This window comes from Urocampus carinirostris, chromosome 20 (genome assembly GCF_059441175.1).
Source record: "Urocampus carinirostris isolate Australia breed hairy pipefish chromosome 20, RoL_Ucar_1.0, whole genome shotgun sequence".
Classification (NCBI taxonomy): Eukaryota; Metazoa; Chordata; class Actinopteri; order Syngnathiformes; family Syngnathidae; genus Urocampus; species Urocampus carinirostris.
In genome coordinates, this window is record NC_142368.1 from 19746014 (window position 1) to 19765675 (window position 19662).

General features: G+C 41.8%; 1 protein-coding gene across 1 annotated transcript; it reads right to left on the minus strand.

The window, feature by feature from the left end:
- Positions 1 to 3012: 3012 nt before the first annotated feature.
- heca (HECA ribonucleoprotein granule regulator) lies at positions 3013 to 14447 on the minus strand. Its single transcript, XM_088325422.1, has 5 exons — positions 14034 to 14447; positions 9718 to 10714; positions 8708 to 8874; positions 6834 to 6988; positions 3013 to 5190 (listed from the first exon to the last, which is right to left on the minus strand). Exons 1-5 carry the CDS (start codon positions 14188 to 14190, stop codon positions 5026 to 5028), a joined length of 1641 nt encoding a protein of 546 aa, XP_088181548.1. The 5' UTR covers positions 14191 to 14447; the 3' UTR covers positions 3013 to 5025.
- Between the last annotated feature and the right edge of the window lie 5215 nt (positions 14448 to 19662).

Below are 19662 nucleotides of genomic sequence, written 5' to 3' on the forward strand. Positions count from 1 at the left end.
CAACTCTCATTTTTCTGTATTTGTAACTTCCTACCTGCTTTGCAATTCATTCTCAACATAACATTTTTTCCTTCTGCACCTTCTAACACTAGCTTTTTAGCTTACCAGTTTAAATGTAAAAATGACGTGTATTGATCTACGAGTCATTTTATCATTTTTATTCCACTCAATGAATTTTCCCTTCATATTCATTGAAAATAAAGTATTTATTCGCTCTTTTTCAATAATTTTGTACAAAAATGCTTTTATCTCAAATTAATCCATTCCAATTCGCTCAATTTGATTTTTCCTCCTCTTTACAGTCCTTAATTTTCCAATTTTGAACTGAAAACCGGAATATTCTATCTTTATTTTTGTTATTGTATCTTTTCTAAGTGTTATTCTGGCATTAACTTCATTTAACGCATCTAAAATAACTCAAACATAAGTTTTCTAAACTTTCCACTCCTTCTTTTTTACGACCCATTGTTTGAGGGCGAGTCTTCTGCTCTTCATTTTACATAACATGAGGTTCACCCAGTGGTAGCTTTTTTGGTCACTAAGTCTCCGTTATTTGTATTGTTTGTATTCTTACCCATGTTTTGTGCGCTCCTTTTTCAGTTGCACAATAGAATACATATAAGTCAACCCTTCGAACTGTCTGCAAGACATTGCGTCGAATTGAACATTGTTTTGTCTAGAAGAAGGTAATGTCTTTCTGTAAAAAATGTCAGCAAAAGCAAAAATTCTACATTTTCACCTCTTGAGTGACTTACCTGCTTGTTAAAATTGTGATCCTGCTCAAACTTGTTCTGGTCTGGGAGAGTTGAGTGTCTTTCTAGGATTACTTCTGCAACGAATCGGTCGGTCGATGAATCGGGATTATTAAAAACACGTTTTGAAAGTCTTCTGTATCTAAATATTGATGTTTTGGACAAATAGAAAATAGTGCACAAAATAATCGAATATTCTATAATAAGAAACAATGAAGAAATCCTCCAGCGTTTTTATGTCATGATTACTGATGTGAATCACCTGTGCCCGCTCCTTAGGCGCCAACTGCCTCGGACTCTGATTGGCTCCCTGTCCCTATTTAAACCCACTCCTTTCTGTCACCTGTGGTCAGTCCGTCTGTGAACCTCAGTTAACACTAGGCAAGCCTTTTTCGACCCTGACTCCCACCTGTTTTTTGCTCCCGTCAGTCCCCCGGCTTCGAGCCGTTTTTGATCCCAGCTTTCGACCTCTTTTTGTCCCGGACCACGTCTACTCTCCTGTCCTGGCTTACGACTCGTTTCCGACCCCGACCACGTTATTGCTCTCCTGTCCCGGCTACTGACCTGTTTTTCCGTTCCTGACACCGCCATGGCTCGCCACAGAAGTTCCACTTCCGTGTTCAGAGCGACCTGCCTTCCGCGTCCAACGATCACCAGAACGTGGGCGCAATCCTTTCTCTTTCTTCTAATAAAACTTGTGAGAAACGCATTGCAAATGGGTCCTGTCTCCGTTCTGGTCCTGACATTTTATCCTTTTGCACCTTTTCAATTTGTTATACTTGAACTCAATTGTTCCAGGACCTTCTTTTTGTAGACCTTGAATACTAAGTCGCCATCTTGCCGCTAGTACATACTTTGTGCTATTTTGAGCTGTTCTTCTCTATGATTTGCAATCTCTTAGTGTTAATGGGCTGCTATAAACTGACATGAATTCAGCCATTCTGCTTCATTAATTCAGGCACAGCTTCAATACATCACACCTGTTTACAAATACGAAATAGGCTTTTTAGGTGTTGGGTGATAATGGAGTTCAATACCAAAGACAAAAAGAAAGAAAGTACTGTATGTATAAAAAGCAGAAAAATCTGCTCAGTGTTTAGAAAGCTAAAAAATTTTTGCGGATCTGTCAATATTTTAATTTCAATTTCATGTTTTTTTCAGGGATCCCTACCAAGAAATATAAAATTATTGATTACTAAATTTGGTGCATCATGTTTTATTATTATTGATCTGAGGAGCCAAAAGAGCCTGTTTTCTAAATAGAGCTGTCATTTTGATGCAACCAGTAGGGGGCGGTGATGCGTCACATGACAACGCCATAATGACAAGCCACCGGAGCAGACTGTCATGATTACTGATGCGAGGCACCTGTGCCCGCTCCTTTGGCGCCAACAGCCACGGATGCTGATTGGCTCTCTGCCACTTTTTAAACCCCGGGCTTTCTGTTACCGGTTGTCAGACCGTCTGCCAACCTCAGCTCACGCTAGGCAAGCCCTCCGACTCTGACTTTCTCCTGTTTCCCGGCTTCGACCTGTTTCTGTTTTTGACCACGTTTCTTCTCTCCCGTCCCAGCTACCGACCTCTTTTACCGCTCTCGACACTGCCATTGCTCGCGACGGAGTTGCTACTGCCGCATTCCGAGCGATCTGCTCCCCGTGACCGACGATCACCGGATCGTGGGTGCAAGCCTTTTCCTCCTTCTCAATAAAACTGAGAGAAACGAACGCAAGTGGGTCCTGTCTCTGTTTCTGACTTGTTACAGCTGGCAGTTGGAGAGGGGGAGGGGCCAGGAGAGGAGGAAACTTACGTCCATCTCCTTGGTCGCGCTCCCAACTCTGGGGGGCCCTTCCCCCACCAAACTGCATTTATTTAGGCAGAACAAAGAAAGAAAGAAAGAAACGCCCCTTTGGGCGGTACCAATATTTGAAACAGAAACGTGACACCATCTGGTTTAGAGATACACACTTTTTGGGGAAGTACCCTAAGACCACCTTACACTGACACAGGCATGTTGCCATCATTTTTTTCCTTCATTTATTGCGTGATCTATAGTCAGACCGCGGAGAAACATGACAATGGCAACAATTCTTGCATTTTCAAGCACTTGCCCCGGAATCCAAGCATTTTCTTGACCTTGTAAACAACAATAAAACTCCAAGGATTTCAAGCACCCGTACCAACCCTGTGTAAACCATGTTGTAATTAGTGATGATAAAGACAATTCTAAATGAAAAAATAGAATCACAGGATAACACGCTCACCAGGATGTGCAATATCGCATTTTTATTAATGGTGAAAATAGTTTACAGATACATTCACGTGATCATCGGCATCCATATTTGGGAATTTGACAGATATCGGTATTTTAATTATTCGACGGGCCGATTATTTAGGCTTAGATACAGCCAAGCTTCTCTTTCCCACTCTCCGACGCTGCACACCTCTGATTGGATAAGCGAACAGGGGCGGAAAAACGTTAAAGCAAAGATCAGCAGCTCTGGTCCTGACTTGCCTATGAGTCAAGACTGCTGATTATATTGAGATTTTAAAATGGTCAAAAAGCGTGTGTGTGATTAAGAGATATCGTAAAAAGTGTCGTGAACTTGTTTTTCCAGGTGCAGACTGATATATTGGCTCTTATCATTAGTTTGTCAATCAAGCGTGTGTGTTTTGGATTGAGAGCATAAAAAGTACGCTAAAGTGGAAGGTGGAGTGATTAGCTGTTACCATAACATTAGTTTGTCAATTTGGCTCTAAAGCAGGAGTGCCCACACTTTTCAATTCGCAAGCTGCATTAAAATTTGCATTTGTTTTGCAATATGGTTTTACGAGGGTTTTTTGTGATGCCTTAAAGCAGGGGTGTGTAAACTTTAAAGAAACCAGGCCAGAGTGTGTGACGGTCGACTATTCAGCCTGGCATTCCTTGAACAGTCTTTCAGACAATCACCTTTCGTGAAAGGTTTGCAAAGCTTGGCCATCAGCATCGTGACCTCATGAATCGCCTTTGTAGCATTTTCATTTGACTCTCAGGGTTTCGTGCAAATGCGCTGCTGTGCCGTTAAAACAGCTTCTAGTTTTGTCACCTTTTCACAGCATTTGTTCCAGTTAACTTTATGTAGTCTGGCAGTGCCTCTTGATATTATATTCTTTGAAAAGAGCCATAGTCTCTTGGCCAATCAGGCAGACGCAGTTGTTTGGGATTTCACTAGAAAAAAATACAGGAAGTGGCGAACACTCACAGTCAACTTTCCTTCTTTTATTTACACTCACCATGTCAGAAATGGAGTGGGCTAAAATTCTCATGGAAAGCCAAGGACAGTGTGGCCAAAGGGTTACTGCCATCATGTGGTGAAATGGTGATTTAAAAAGAAATAAATTGTACAAATGTATTTCAAACTGGCGGGCCACATATGATTAATTTTCTACCAGAGGGTGTGGGCCAGTAAAAATTTGATCAAGGGCTGTAACACGGCGGCACAGTGGTTAGCGCTTGTGCGGCTAAGTTCTGTGGTCATGAGATCGAACCTTCGATCGAGTTTGCATGTTCTCCCCGTGCTTGCATGGGTTTTCCCCCAGGCCCTCGGGTTTCCTCCCACATTCCAAAGACATGCATGTCAGGTTAATTGGCCAGTCCAAATTGTCCCTTTGTGTTAATGAGCGAGTGAGTAATTGTTCCTAGGTGTGAATGAGCGAGCGAGTTGTCTGTCCCTGTATGCCCTGCAACTAGCTGGCAACCAGTTCAGGGTGTCCCCTGCCCACTGCCCGAAGATAGCCGAGATGGGCTCCAGCACCCCCGCGACCCTACTGAGAATAAGCGGTGCAGAGAATGAATAAATGAATAGTTGTATTGACATTTTATTTATTTTAAGTACAAAAATCAAGGAGCTAATTATGATTTTAAGCACCTTTATTCGAGTTACTGCGACCCCTAATTGTAATTGTAACTGTTTTTGGGTTAAGTGAAAGATTAATCATGACAGTTGTGTTGGAATTCTAATTGAGGAGGCTATTAAAGTTTTATTTGAACGAATAAGAAATATTATTTGTGTCCTTTTGCACGATTACAAATTTTTCAGGCCGATTTTTAAACTTTGACATCAAACGAATACGGGTTATCGGCCCCCTCTTCATACTAACCATCGGTATCGGCCCTGGAAAACCCGTAGGTGTCGATCCCTCCTCATTACGTTGAAAAACAAACCAGCGGAACACCGAAACCTCGGGTGACATTTGAAAATAACGACTCAACAGTTACCTCGCGGTGGGCGTTTTGTCAATAAGCTTCGAGGACTTTGTAGGAGGAGAAGGGTTTGACGAAGTGATAGTCCAGGTTTCCGCAGTGAGGGCACTGCTGCACGTTGCTGTATTCCGAGAAATACTGCATCCCCACCCGAACGTCCACCACCGCCTTCCCGCAATGCTTGCAGTTGAGACGAGCCTGCCGGCAGACAAGAGACGCTGGGCTTAGATGTGGCTTTGGAACGCCGTTGTCCACCACCTTTTTTTCCCCCTCTCTTTTTATCTCCCACTCTTTCTTTCTCCATCTCTTTGTCTCTCTATTTTTATTTCTCACTCCTTAATTCTCTCTTTCTCTCCCACTCTATCTTTCTCTCTCTCTTTTTCCCTAACACTTTTCCTTTCTAACTTTTTCTGTCGTTCCTTTTTTGCTCTTTTTTTTTTCCCCCGTTCTCTCTTTTTTCCCTCCCACTCTTTTTCTTGCTCCTTTTTTCTCCCACTCTCACTCTTACTATCGCTCGAATTCCCTCTCTCCCTCCTTCTAACTCTCTCCCCTACTCTCTAATTTTTTCTCTTCCTCTAACTGTTCCATCATTTTTTATCCATCTCTTATTTTCTCCCTCTCTCTAATTCTCTCGCTCATTTTATCGCTTCTAACTTTAATACCTTCTTTCTTTCTCATGCTCACTCTTTTTCTTATCCCTCATTCTTTTCATCATTCTCTCATTGTGTCTCACTTTCTTTTTCTTTATTTGTTGCTTTCTTTCTCTGTGTTCTCACTTTCCTTCTCTTTCTTCTTTTTTATATTGTACTCTCTCTAGTTCTCTCACTCTTTTTCTTTTTTTCTGTTTCTCATACCTCCTCTCCCTTTCTCTGTCTGCCTTGTTATCTCCCTCATTTTATCTTTCTCTTTCCTACTGTTATCTCCCTCTATTTGTCTCACTCTTTTTCATTCTCTCTCTCTCTCTCACTCTTTCCCATTCTCTCCCTACCTCACTCTTTTTCATTGTCTCTCACACTCTCTAACTCTTTCTCCCTCTCTCCAATTCTTTTTCATTCTCACTCTTGTTCATTCTCTCCCTCCCTCACGCCCTCAAAAAAAAAAAGAAATCAAAATAATTTTGCTTTTATGGCTCTTTGAGTCAAAAACCCCTGCCCTAGGGCTCTAGTGGATAGAATCCAACGCTCTCATCGTGACGATCTGGGTCCGATTCCCGTTGATTTCAATGTGATGCGATGGTGTAGAACCATCCATGGTGCTACAATCATTGCTACCCGTTGCCACCATTGATAACGCATAATTAATTTTGTCCAGGCGCACAGGATTCTAAGAAGCACGTTCCAATTTCGATAGATAGATAGATAGATAGATAGAGATAGATGTCTAGATAGAAGTCTAGATGTCTAGATAGATGTCTAGATGTCTAGATAGATGTCTAGATAGATAGATAGATAGATGTCTAGATAGATAGATAGATAGATATTCATCCCCGTAGGGAAATTCACAATTCCAGCGGTATCCTTGTGTTGAAAAATAAAACAATAAAATAAAAGATATAGAATACAAAAATACCCAATATAACGTTTTGCTATAGAGTATTTAAATAGTGCTACGGAAAATACACACCCTAATGAAAATAGGGTAATATGCAAATGTGGGGGCGGGATTTAATGTGGGATTTTACTCCCCCGGGTGGAGTTAAAGAGCCTCATGGGATGAGGAAGAATTAAACGTATCTTCCTGCTCACTAAAAACACATTGAAATAGTATGAGAACATCAAATCACAGTCGTAACATCTCGTATCTCGAATTTCTCGTATCTCGTATGTAAATATTTTCCGTACCTGACAACACGGTGTAGCGGCAAGGATGTCGTAGGTATACATGGTGCCGAGTTGGTGCCAGCTCCCGTCCCAGCGTGATTTGCACTTGATACATACGATCTTGTGGACACCTTCCAAGCAGTCCACGCATATGGCATACAGGTGCATTAACCTGCCTGGTAGGGAAAGATATAATGTATTAATGCACTGAGGCTCTTTAACTCCCCAGGGGGAGTAAAACCCCAGCCCGACATTTGCATATTACCCTATTTTTATTACAGTGTGTATTTTCGTAACACTATTTAAATGCTCTTTATTAACACGTTATATTGGGTATTTTTGTATTCTATATCTTTATTTTATTATTTTATTTTTCAACACAATGATACTGCTGGAAGTGTGAATTTCCCTACGGGAATCAATAAAGCATCTTTAGGGGCGGCAGTGGCTCAGGAGGTAGAGCGATCGTCTTGGGATAAAGAGATCGCAGTTCGAATCCCGGCTCCTCCGTGTTACATGTCGAAGTGTCCTTGGGTAAGACACTGAACCCCTAATACCCCCAATAAGCAGGTTAGCGCCTTACATGGCTGCAAGGCCGCTATTGGGAAATGTGGAGCACATTGTAAAGCGCTTTGGGAAGTCGTTGACTTGAAAAGCGCTATATAATTGCAGATCATTTCATTTCATCTATCTATCTAGTGATCAAATAAACCCGAGGTCTCAAACAACTGCGGGATGATAGTTTGTAGCAAGAAAAAGAATATTCTGTCGTTTTTAGGTCATTTTTCCGTCAATTCGGGTTTTTAGGTTTGTTTTTGGTAATTTTTCGGTTGTTTCTTTTTGTGGTCTTTTTCTCTCTTGTCATCTTTTGGTCCCATTTTTGATTCATTTGTCAGTCATCTTTTGTTTATTTTCATACTTTTGAGTAATATGGACGTTGTTACTATTTTCAGTACTGGATGGGATCATTGTAAATAGATTTATCATACATTTACTAAAATATTAAAATTCGAAATGAAATTAGAATTGTCTAAATTATAGAGCAGGGGTGGCGAACACGCGGCTCTAGAGCCGCATGCGGCTCTTGGCCAATAAGAATGCGGCTCTTTACTTCATCATATTTTCTATACATACTGTGGCCCTTTGCCTTGTTGCATGTTTAGTTTTTTTGTGTATTGAGTGTGGATGCTTTCCTTGAAATCAACACAAGAATAATACTTGTTGTATTGTAAGGAGAGGAGTGTGTCATGGAAAATAATATGTTTTTAATTGTGTGTGTTTGTGTGTGTCTGTCTGTCATGGCAGGTCAGTGGTGTGGCTCTTTGACTCTCACAGTTAAAAATGTTGGCTCTTTGTGTCAAACTTGTTCGCCACCCCTTTTATAGAGGGTTCCAACAGTTGAGTAAAATGTTTTTCTTGCTTCAAAGAGTTTAATCACTTTGTGAACCACTCAACCATTCACCTGAGAAGAGAGACTGCTGAATTGTCATGTTTATTTTTCTCATTTGTGTTTGATGTTTCATATTTGTTATTTTACGGTGGTCTGTTTAATGTTTTATGGTGTCCTCTGGCTATGTTAAACTCTTCTCCCACATCGACCTTGAGACTCAATTGTCTGAAAAAATAGGGGAGCTGTTGTAGTTCTGATTAGATGGGAATCAGACTTTGACTTTGAAGCATCGCCTCATGAGCAGATAATTGGTGCCGCTTGTCTTTCTTATTTTGTGTTTTGTTCAGAGATGTAAGGTAATAGACCCAACAGTACTTCTATAGACTTTTTAGGGGTGGGAAAAAATGGATTCATGTATATATCGTGATTTTATTTTGGGCGATTTTTAAAATCGACATTTCTCCCGTGGATCAATTTTGTGACTTCGCATACTGTGCGTTCGTACCTTGTAGGTGGCAAGGAACATCGTACTCAATCTCCTCATGGCGCGACGGGCTAAGAAACATGGTGCCGTCAACTAGCGGAAACTGTTCGAAGACGGGCAGTGCTCGGTGGCAGAGCGCGCAGTTGACAACGTTCCTCTGGCTAGCACTCAGCGTGGACAGGATAAACCTACAAGATTCAGAATCTTCATTGTCAAATTTCATTGGAGCATCCATTCAATTTGTATGCCATTAATTGTTTTATACCATATGGCTCGTAAGCTAAAATGAGTTTGATAACCCTGAAGTAGACACTAAAGCTGGTACGAAATGCTGCAGCGAGGCTATTAACTAAGACAAGAAAGTTTGATCACATGACCCCGATTTTAGCTAACCTGCATTGGCTCCCTGTTAGCTTAAGATGTGATTTTAAGGTTCTGTTGGTCTTATACAAAATCATATCTTTCAGATTTAATTTTCCCCTATGTTCTGGTCCGAAAACGCTGGTCAACTAGTGATCCCAAGAGCCAAGAAGAATTCCACAGGTTCCTAGAGCGTTCTCCATTGGGGCCCCAGTGCTGTGGAATTCTCTTCCCTCCTGAGATTCGATCAACAACCTCAGTGGAAATGTTTAAATCCAAGCTTAAAACACACTTCTACTCTATAGAATATGAATAACCTATATTTTATGTTGATAATATGTGTATTATTTGCTCTCATGTAGGTTGTAGATCAGGGGATGGTGTCATAATAGTCTGTGGTTTGCAATCGTTTTTGATCTGTGAAGCCCTTTGAGACTCTTTGTGATTAAGGGCTATACAAATAAACATGACTTGACTTGACCTTCTCAAAGTTTCTTCAATTTCCTTATGTTGAGGTTTTTGAGTTTCTCCTTTCCCTTATGTAGGTTTTAGATCAGGGGATCGTGTCATAATAGTCTGTGGTTTGCAATAATCTGTGGTCTGTGCAGCCCTTTAAGACTCTTTGTGATTAAGGGCGTCACAAATAAACATGACTTGACTTTACTTCTTACCTGCGAAGTTCCTCACCCTGGCCGACCTGGGCATCATCCTCCATTCGAACATGGTAGGTGTTGAGTTTATGACGAGGGATGTGAGTAAGAAGCTCTGAAAGATCCAGTCGCCTCAGGAACTGCATAGGGTGAGGCAGGCTGCCGTTACCTAGGCTACCAGAAGCAAGTCGATGATGGAAAGGGAGGGTGAAGGCCATGGGCAAGGGTAAAACTGCAGCGGGATCCAGGTGAGGAATGCAACCAGGGGCTCGGCTTAAGGCTCCCCCACCGAAAAGATGCTTCTGTTGCGCATCCATATGCACTGCAGATTTAAGGAATTCCCCTAATTGGCGGGAACCCCGAAAACCCGAAGCAACACTGCTAGGTCCAAGGGCAGAAGTCGGGGAAAAGGAGAAACCAGTTGGAGGAGACTGTCCTGGGGAGACACAAGGAGACTTCAAGCAAGGCCCTGAGGGAAACACAAATGCTCCCATTGATTTATCCACCGAATTCTGGCGGTCCACTGATAGTCTTCGCGGTAATTCCTGACTCGAAGTTCTGTGAGCTGTTTTACACCCCCCTATGGCTGGCTTCGTTTTCCTGGAGTCCTCGAAAACTCCGTCCCCTGACGCCCCTCCGCAGGAACCCACCCTCGCCGTGCTCCTCTCTGGCGTTTTCTTCTTTTTGAGTTCGTCGTGCATGCGTTTCACTTGATACCAGTCCGTGTCTTTTTTCAGGTGACCCTGACCACAGCGACAGGAGCAAAACCGGAAGGCCAGGTCGTAGCCTTTCTTGGTCCACATGTTCTGCCGACATTGTTTCTCGTTCCAGGAGCGCGCCCGGCCGATGCAGTTGAACTGCACCAGGATGGAGCTCTCCCACTCGTAGAAACACTGCAGATGCATCCAGTTCCCGTAAGAGCAGAGCTCGTTGTTGCACTGGATCTTCTGGTAGTCGTCCTTCTCCATGTCAATGGGCCGTCCCAGGCTGCAGACCAGGGGGGTTGCACACTGCACTTCTGAAAAAGGACAGAGGGTATAATCACATTTCATTATACATACTGTTGGGAATTAAATATCAAAATTTACCATTGACGAAATTGATCGAATTAGTTATCTGACTCCATTAACCAAACACAACCTACATTCACCCAACAATGCGCACTTGTTTCTTGAAACCGACATTTCCACACGGGGGCAGATTTAATTTCATCAGCAATTTAACTAAGTGTACTCCATCGAAAATGGCCGAATTAGTCGAATTAGTGTCATCTGAGTCTCTGGCAAGCCCTCATCAGAAGTCCGCCAGCCTTATCCTCTCGGCCCACGTCTTTCCGCAAGATGGTGTGCCGGCTCCTCCCATGGCCGTGCCAATGAAGCCGAACGTGAGCTCCACCACCTCGCCGCGATGTCTGGAAAACTCAAAACAGCACCGAGCGTTTCTCAAAACAATGCCTGCCGTCCTCCATCATCAGGGCCTTTCTGCGTCGTCAGATGTGCTGATTATCTTATCAGCCTTACGACCCGTTCCCGCCATTCCTGTAAACAATATTTCCTACCAGGTTACCCTGAACTTTCACTGCTCATTGAATAAAGACACAGTCAGTAAGTAACTACAGCATTAAACTCAATAAATGTAACTTGTATTCAATCGTACAAAATCCTTTATAGTCAAATGTATAAAATCCTTCACTACAAACGCTCCCCTACTTTCGACAATTCGACTTACGAAAAACGGTAGATACAAGCATTTTTTTTAGGATGGATTTTTATGTCGAAACATATTTGGACATTGCTGTAAGTTAGATTTTGTATCGTGCACCTTTTTCCGTGTAAAGGACAGTACTGTAGTGCTTCTTTCTGCCTCTACCGGCGTGTGGCGCTGTGACAGCTCACCCACCCCGAAGAAGAAATCCGACTTCTCTTCCATGTGTAAACAATACTATACTGTATCTCTAGCGCGCTAAGAACTTTGACATTTTTATTGTTTAATATCTCGTGCATCCATTCAATAAGGTTGGTATAAAGCAGGGGTGTCAGACTCATTTTAACTCTCGGGCCACACGATAGAACAAACATTCTCTCAGGTGCCGGACAAGTAGATGAGAGAGAGAAAAAGAGTGAGGATGGGACAAAGAAATGGAGCAATGGGCGAAGAGAGAGAAAGAGACGGAATGTGAGAAACATAAGAGATAAAAAGAGAAATAGTAGGAGAGGGGGGAAGAAAGAGAGAGAAAGAAAGAAATCCAAAGAGAAAGAGAGAGTGTGAAAGCAAGAAAGAGAGAGCAAAGAGAGAAAAGTTCGTGTGAATACAATACTATACTGTATCTCCAGCTCGTGCATCTATTCAATAAGGTTGGTGTAAAGTGTAAAGAAGAGATGAGCCGTTTCTTTTGAAACAAAAGTGGAATAAGAAAGCTTGATGTGGTTGATAAAATGGTTGGATCGCTTTTTGGGGAAGGAGCCCTGGCTTGTACAGGAACAACAAAGTCAATGGGTCAATCGCGATCACAGAATTTGCGGTAGGCGTGCTGAATTTTGGCGTTTTATTTGTGAAACTAGTGTTACAATATGTAACAGGACCCAGGTGGATGGTCTAGCTCCAGCTGGTGTTACACATTTGTTTTTTTTTTTTTTTTTTTTTCGTTGTTGTTGTTGTTGTTTTACCTCATCTGCAAAATAGATGATAGATGTCAGTCTCACACGACACCATTTACTTGTTGACATTAAGGATTATTTATTGAGCAAGTCTCATTAAATCACGTGAGGTCCCGTGAGACTTGGCCCAAGCACCCTTCTCTGACTTGTGAGACTTTGCCATCTAGTGGTGACATACTGGTACTTCACAGCTGATCGGGCACACAACTCTCTCACTCATTCACACCTAGGGACAATTTGGACCGGCCAATTAACCTGACATGCATGTTTTTGGGATCTGTGAGGAAACCGGAGTGCCCGGAGGAAACCCACGCAAGCATGGGGAGAACATGCAAAACTCCACAGAGGAAGGTTCGAACTCATGACCTCAGAACTGTGCTGCACATTCGCTAAACACTGCGCTGCTGTTCTGCCCCTACAATAAATAACTAAACGGTAAATGGTCTGCATTTATATAGTCCTTTTCAAGTCAATGAAGACCTCCCAAAGCGCTTTACAATGTGCTTCACACTTACTTGTATTTTATGTTAACAATATCTGTTCATTATTTGTTATTGTAAGGTTTCTTCATTTTCCTCATGTTGAGGTTTTTGAGTTTTTCCTTGCCCTCGTGTAGGTTTTAGATCAGGGGATGGTGTCATAATAGTCTGTGGTTTGCAATAATCTGTGGTCTGTGCAGCCCTTTGAGACTCTTTGTGATTAAAGGCCTCACAAATAAACATGACTTGACTTGACACTTACTTTTTCTGCTATGCAAAACTCAATACCCTTGAAAATACAGATACACTTCCCCTAACAGTCAAATACGGATTAAACAACATAAAAATCCCACAATATAACATTTGAACTAGTCAGAAACTCTTGTTGCGCCACAAATACACCAGGCCTGGGATAATGAGAATGGTTTGGACCAGGGGTAGGGAACCTATGGCTCGGGAGCCACATATGGCTCTTTTCATCAGTACATATGGCTCCGAAATAAAATGTAACTATTGCACATCTCTCTCTGGCATTCCAAAGTCAAGTGATTTCATCCGGATTTTGGTCCATATAAAGCCGAAGCAACTTAATGCAGGAGTTCAATAAGAAACCATTTAAACTGATAAATAAAAACCAAACAACTTTGATTGGGTGAGCAGTACAGGTGGGCGGATCCCTGCACACAGCGCAAGGCACTTCCTTCTCTCTCTCTCTCTCTCTCTCTCTCTCTCTCTCTCTCTCTCTCTCTCTCTCTCTCTCTCTCTCTCTCTCTCTCTCTCTCTCTCTCTCTCTCTCTCTCTCTCTCTCTCTCTCTCTCTCTCTCTCTCTCTCTCTCTCTCTCTCTCTCTCTCTCTCTCTCTCTGTGCAGTCTACACCGAAAGTGAATATGACCGTATGCTTATCGTTTGCAGGAATTTGTGATATTTTTACAAAAGAACTTTGCATGCACATTGTTTTGAAACCGTTATTAAGGACACATTTCATGGGAAAAAAATGCCTCAACACTCTTAACTGAAGGTGGAAGACAAATTGTAAATAGCATATTTACATTGATTTGGGACACAGAATTTGGCATTATTATCAAAGTTCGAGTGGTTTGAAGCCCAGGAGAAAAATGGATATGGAGTGGCTCGGCTTAGTGCTGGTCAGGGTTAGGGTTTAAGGCCTAGTAACTAGTAAGGGTAACATTTGCTCTCTTACCAGTCAAACGATCCATCCCGGGTACAGCAGCAGCCGCGTTTGCGGCTGCCGAGGCTGCACCCCCTGTCGCGGCCGCACAGGCTCCATTTTCTTGCTCATCTCCGCTACTATTTGTGCGTTTGCCCTTCTTCCCCTTGTTGTTTTTCGGGTTGGGCATTTTGTTTCCCTCTCAAGTGTTGTTTTGGAACGGCTTCACCGACAAGCTAGCACGAACGTCATTTTCTACGGGGGTACAGTCGACGTCAGGCTGCTCACAGACATGTCGTCGTCGTCAGTACTTGTTGTCGTTGTTTAGTGTCTCGTAGTAGAACTGAAAATGACATTTTCTCAAGCGACATTTGTTAAGCTGCTCTAATGGTTTTTGGGGAGAAGGCGTGCCCCCTCTTTTGTTTTCCTTCCTGCTCTGTCGGTGACGTCACGAGAACCCCCCGCCCCCCGGCGGTGATATTTGCTACATTCGCGTAACCTGGGAATCCCGAACATTCATCGCATCTGACGCACTTGTCACCAAAGCAGGGGTCTCCAACCTTTTTAAAGCTGGAAGCTTTTCTCTGTTACTACTTAGCGCAAAAGGGCACAGAGTTTGAGATGCGTTTACAAACTAAGTTTATTTTGTAAATTGTACTTAAAAAATTAAGGTTCTAAACTGCAAAACCGAAATCTTCAATATACTGTACAGGGGAAGGGAGGGGAAAAAGAGAGCAGACAAAAATAACAAGGGAAAGAAAGAGAGAGAAGGTAAGAGCGACAGAAAAAGGGTGAAAGAGTGAGAGAGAAAGAATAAAGAGATACGAGAGAGGAAATGGGAGCGAGAAATAAATGGAAAAGAAATAAAGAGAGAAAAAAATGAGAAAAAGAGAGAGAGTTGAGAGAGGAAATGGGAGATAGAGAGACAGAAAAATAGAGAAATAAAGAAATGGAAAAAGAAAGAGAAGTAAAGAGAGAAATAAAGTGAGAAAGAGAAAGACGGAAAAGGAGAAAGAGACAAAAAAGAGAAAGGAAAAGAAAGACAAAGTGAGAAAGAGAGAGAGAGAGAGAGATAGAGAGTTGATAGAGGATATAGGGAGAGAGAGCAAAAGATAGAAAAGGAAAAAAAAAGGGATATAAAGTGAAAAGGGATAAAGAAACATATGGAAAAAAATGAAGAGAGAACAAAATGAGAAAGAGAGAGAGAGTGGAAATGGGAGAAAAAGAGACAGAACAAGAGAGAAATAAAGAAATGGAAAAAGAAAAAAGTAAATAGAGAAATAAAGCGAGAAAGAGAGAAGGGAAAAGGGAGAAAGAGAAAGCAATAAAGAGACACGAAGTGAGAAGGAGAGAGAGAGGAAGGGAGAAAGAAAGATGGAAACAAGAGAAAGTAATAGAGACACAAAGTGAGAAAGAGAGAGAGAGAGCAAGGGAGAAAGAAAGATGGAAACAAGAGAAAGTAATATAGAGAGACATAAAGTGAGAAAGAGAGAGAGAGAGGAAGGGAGGAAGAAAGATGAAAAAAGTGAAAGAAATAAAAAGACATAAAGTGAGAAAGAGAGAGAGTGGAGAGAGGAAATAGAGGGCGAGAGAAAGACGGAAAAAGAAAGAAAAAGATATAAAGTGAGAAAGAGAAAGAGAGGAATGGAGGAAGAAAGATGAAAAAAGAGAAAGAAATAAAAAGACATAAAGTGAGAAAGAGAGAGAGTTGAGAGAGGAAATAGGGGAAGAGAGAAAGACGAAAAAAGAAAAAGAGAGAGAGTGAGAAAGAGAGAAAGATCAGAAGAATAAGATAAAAAAAAGACAAAGAGAGAGAGAGGAAAAAGGTAAGCATGATAAAGAGAAAGGTAAAGAAAGGGAGTGAGGAAGACAGAGAAAAAAGGAAAGAGTGAAAGAGAAAAGAGAGAAAAATAGAAAAGCGGAGAGACAGAGAGCGAGAGAGGGAGGGTGAGAAAGAAAAAAGATAGATTAAAACACTACTACAGTTGCTTTGCGATTGGTGCCTGGCTTGGCTGACATCAAGTGGACATATTTAACACTGCAGCTCATTTTTCTCTCCCGCCTGTCGAACACCTATGACTTAAGCCAAGTTAAATTCAATACTTTTTAAGACTTTTGAATACCTTTTGAAATTTAGACCAAGTCGGAAAACCACAATTGAAACCAACAAAACCAAAACACGTGAATTCTAGACCAATTGTATTTTATTTTGAAAATCACATTTTAGTTCCGTTGAAGACGTTCCATCTGAAAAACCTGGAAAACACTAAAAAGGAAGTTTACAGTACATCCTCAGTCAAAACTGGATGATAACCACTTATGCCAAAAATCTTTTATGGCATTCGAAATTTTGAATCAAGGTCTTATTCTGTTTTTTTTTATTCAATAAATGCAAACCAAGTGCGCGCTTTGGGCGCTAGAGGGCAGTGTTGAAGCGCAAAACTGCATTCACTCAGATGTTAATATGAACACCTGAAATGACAGTACCTACTTACAAACGAGCCGGACGATCGTTCGTAAGTTGAATTTGTTCGTAAGTTGCTCCGGTGATATATTTTGTAGGTTTAAGGTTTAAATAAGTAACCTGTATTGTTTTGTACTAAAACAAATAAACATTTGGTACATAATATTCCCTATAAAGATAAACAAAGTTGAGTTCAACTTACTTTTGGGAGATAAGCTTCAAGAGTTGGGCGACTTCCTCCTCCGTGGTAAAAAGTGGCCGAAAAAAAGCGTTCCGACCGTTTTATCAACCGCATCTCTCTTATTCCACTTTCAGTTCAAAAGAAATGGCTCGACTCTTCTTTACACTTTACACAAGGGGTGTCAAACAGGCGGCCCACGGGCCGGATCTGGCCCGCCTAGGGGTTGAATCCGGCCCGCGAGACAACGCTAGAGGAAAAACGAGCTGCAGGTTAAAATATTGCTAAAGACAAGTGCCTCTCAGAAAGACGCTGCACTTGTATTTCTTTCTCTCTTTTTTTCTCCCTTTTTCTCTCACTCTCTCTTTAGCTCTCTGTGTCGCTCTTTTTCTCTTGATCTTTTTCTCTGTGTCTTTTTACCTTATTTTGCTCTCTCTCTCTCTCTTATTCCTCTCTCTCTATTCCTCCCCTTTTCTCTCAATATCTTTCTTTTTCACTCTTTTTTGTTCTTTTTTTGTCTCTTTCTCCCTTTGTGTCTTTTTACCTTTTCTTTCTCTTTTCCCCCTTGCTTTCCCCTTCTCTCTTTCTACCCTTCCCTCTTTCTCTCCTCTTTTCTCTCTTTCAATTTCTCTTTTGTTTTTTTTCTCTCTTTCTTTTCCCATCTCTCACTATTTTCATCTCTTTTGTTTCTCTCTCTCTCTGGATTTCTTTCTTTCTCTTTCTTCCCTCCTCTCCTACTGTTTCTCTTTTTATCTCTTATGTTTCTTACATTCCGTCTCTTTCTCTCTCTTTCCCCCATTTCTCCCTTTCTTTGTCCTAACATCTCTCTAATCTACTAGTCCGGCACCTAAAAGAGAATGTTTGTTCTATTGTTTGGCCCCCGAGTTAAAATGAGTTTGACACTCCTGCTTTACACCAACCATATCAAATAGATGCACGAGATATTAAACAATAAAATGTCTTAAATAGAAAGAGGGAGAGGTATAGAAAAGAGATGTAGAAAGAGGTAGAGTTATAGAAAAGAGATATAAAAAAGGAGAGATATACGCAAGAGAGAAGAGAACAGAAAAGGACAAGAAAGGGAGATGAAATGTGAAGAGAAGAGATGAGAATAAGAGAGAATATGAGAAGAAATGGGAAGAAAAGAGAAGACAAAGTTTTTAGCGCGCTGGAGATACAGTATATTACGTTTACACACGAACTAGGAAGAGGAAGTCGGATTTCTTCTTCTGGGTGGATGCTGGGTGAGCTCTCACAGCGCCACATGGCGGTAGTGGCGAAAAGAAGCACTACAGTACTGTCCTATTCGGAAAAAGGTGCACACAACGCAAAATCTAACTTACAGCAATGTCCGGATAGTTTTCAACATCCCCCCAAAAATATTCATAAGTCGAATGCTCGTACATAGGAGAGCGTCTGGAATAATTTATGTTGACGTGAGGTCAATTTCCAGCCCGGAGAAAGGTTCAGAATTAAATACAAATATATCCATCCTTCCAACCCTTATCCGTACCGCTTATCCTCAGCTGGGTCGCGGGGGTGCTGGAGCCCATCCCAGCTATCTTCGGGGAGTGGGCAGGGACACCCTCAACTGGTTGTCAGCCAATCGCAGGGCACACAGAGACAGACAACTCACTAGCTCGTTCACACCTAGGGACGATAACTAACTCGCTCATTCACACCTAGGGACAGTTTAGACCAGCCAATTAACCTGACATGCATGTTTTTGGAATGTGGGAGGAAACCGGAGTGCCAGGAGGAAAACCACGCAAGCACAGGAAGAACATGCAAACTCCACACAGGATGTTTGATCTTATGATCTCACAACTGTGCCGCACACGCGCTAACCACTGTACCGCAGTGCTGCCCCTATACAAATATATATCTCGGACTAAATCTTGATATGATCGGGTCTGCAAGTGCCATTAGGCTCTGAGTACAATACAAACTGCGACTGATTGAAAAAACAAAAAACAAAACAATTATCATCAGTTCATTCTTTTATCGAGGATATTTAATGAAATTCGTTTGGTCCTGAGCAACAGTACAAAATGGTCTTCAGTTTGCACCAAAGAGCAAGAATACCCTTGTAAAACGTGCATTACAAACTCATGTCTCATGTAAACATTTCCCATCACAACAGAAAAAATTGGAGCGCACTAAACAATTATCAGCCAACATCTTTCTGTAGTTTTTTGTGGCGAGTCCAGATGTTTAATAAGATATTTACCGTACTTCCTGCCTTATGAAGTGTTTCGGACTATAAGCCGCATGAAATTGAGACACGTACAACCTATTGATGCAAAAATAGACGAGTGTACGAGTGTCAATGACCATGATCGCAAAACATTGTGCGCAACAGGAATTGAACCTGAGATGTGGCGGTGAGACCGCTGTTACTGTACCACTACACCACCAGTTACAAAAAACCCATTAACATCTATATTATTTCACACTATTTTCAACTCCATGATTTGCATAGTGCATTCTCTTCAGATCTTTACCTGTCCGTCAATAAGGTTGCGGGTTAATATGTATAAGGACGTAAAAGAGCTTGTGTAGTATTTTGTTGAAAGACTTTCCACTTTCGCCATTCTCTAGTGGTCTGATGGATAGGAACCAATAAGCCGGCTGTGAGAAATATGTGCATTTGCAATGATCGCACTTGCTCTGTCCACTCCACGCATCGGCCCGGTATTGCAGTACCTCCGGGAACGGTGCATTCGCAATGATCGCAGCAAGGCTTTAGGGCTAGGACCTTCTTAGCTTGGCCTTTTGGCTGAGAGTAAGTGTCCCGGCTCCTAGGCTTTGTAGCGTATTATGAACTGACCGATAACGGATAATGGATAATGAATAACGAAGATAGAACAATAACCCTTAAAAAAACCCTCTCTAGTGGTGAAAAAGTGGAGAGACAGTTTAACCCAGGGCAATCCAACCTTGTTCTCGCTGAGAGCTACTCTTTGCTTCTTATTAGGGCAAAGGGCACTTTGTTCTTTTAGAAATACAATTCAAACTAA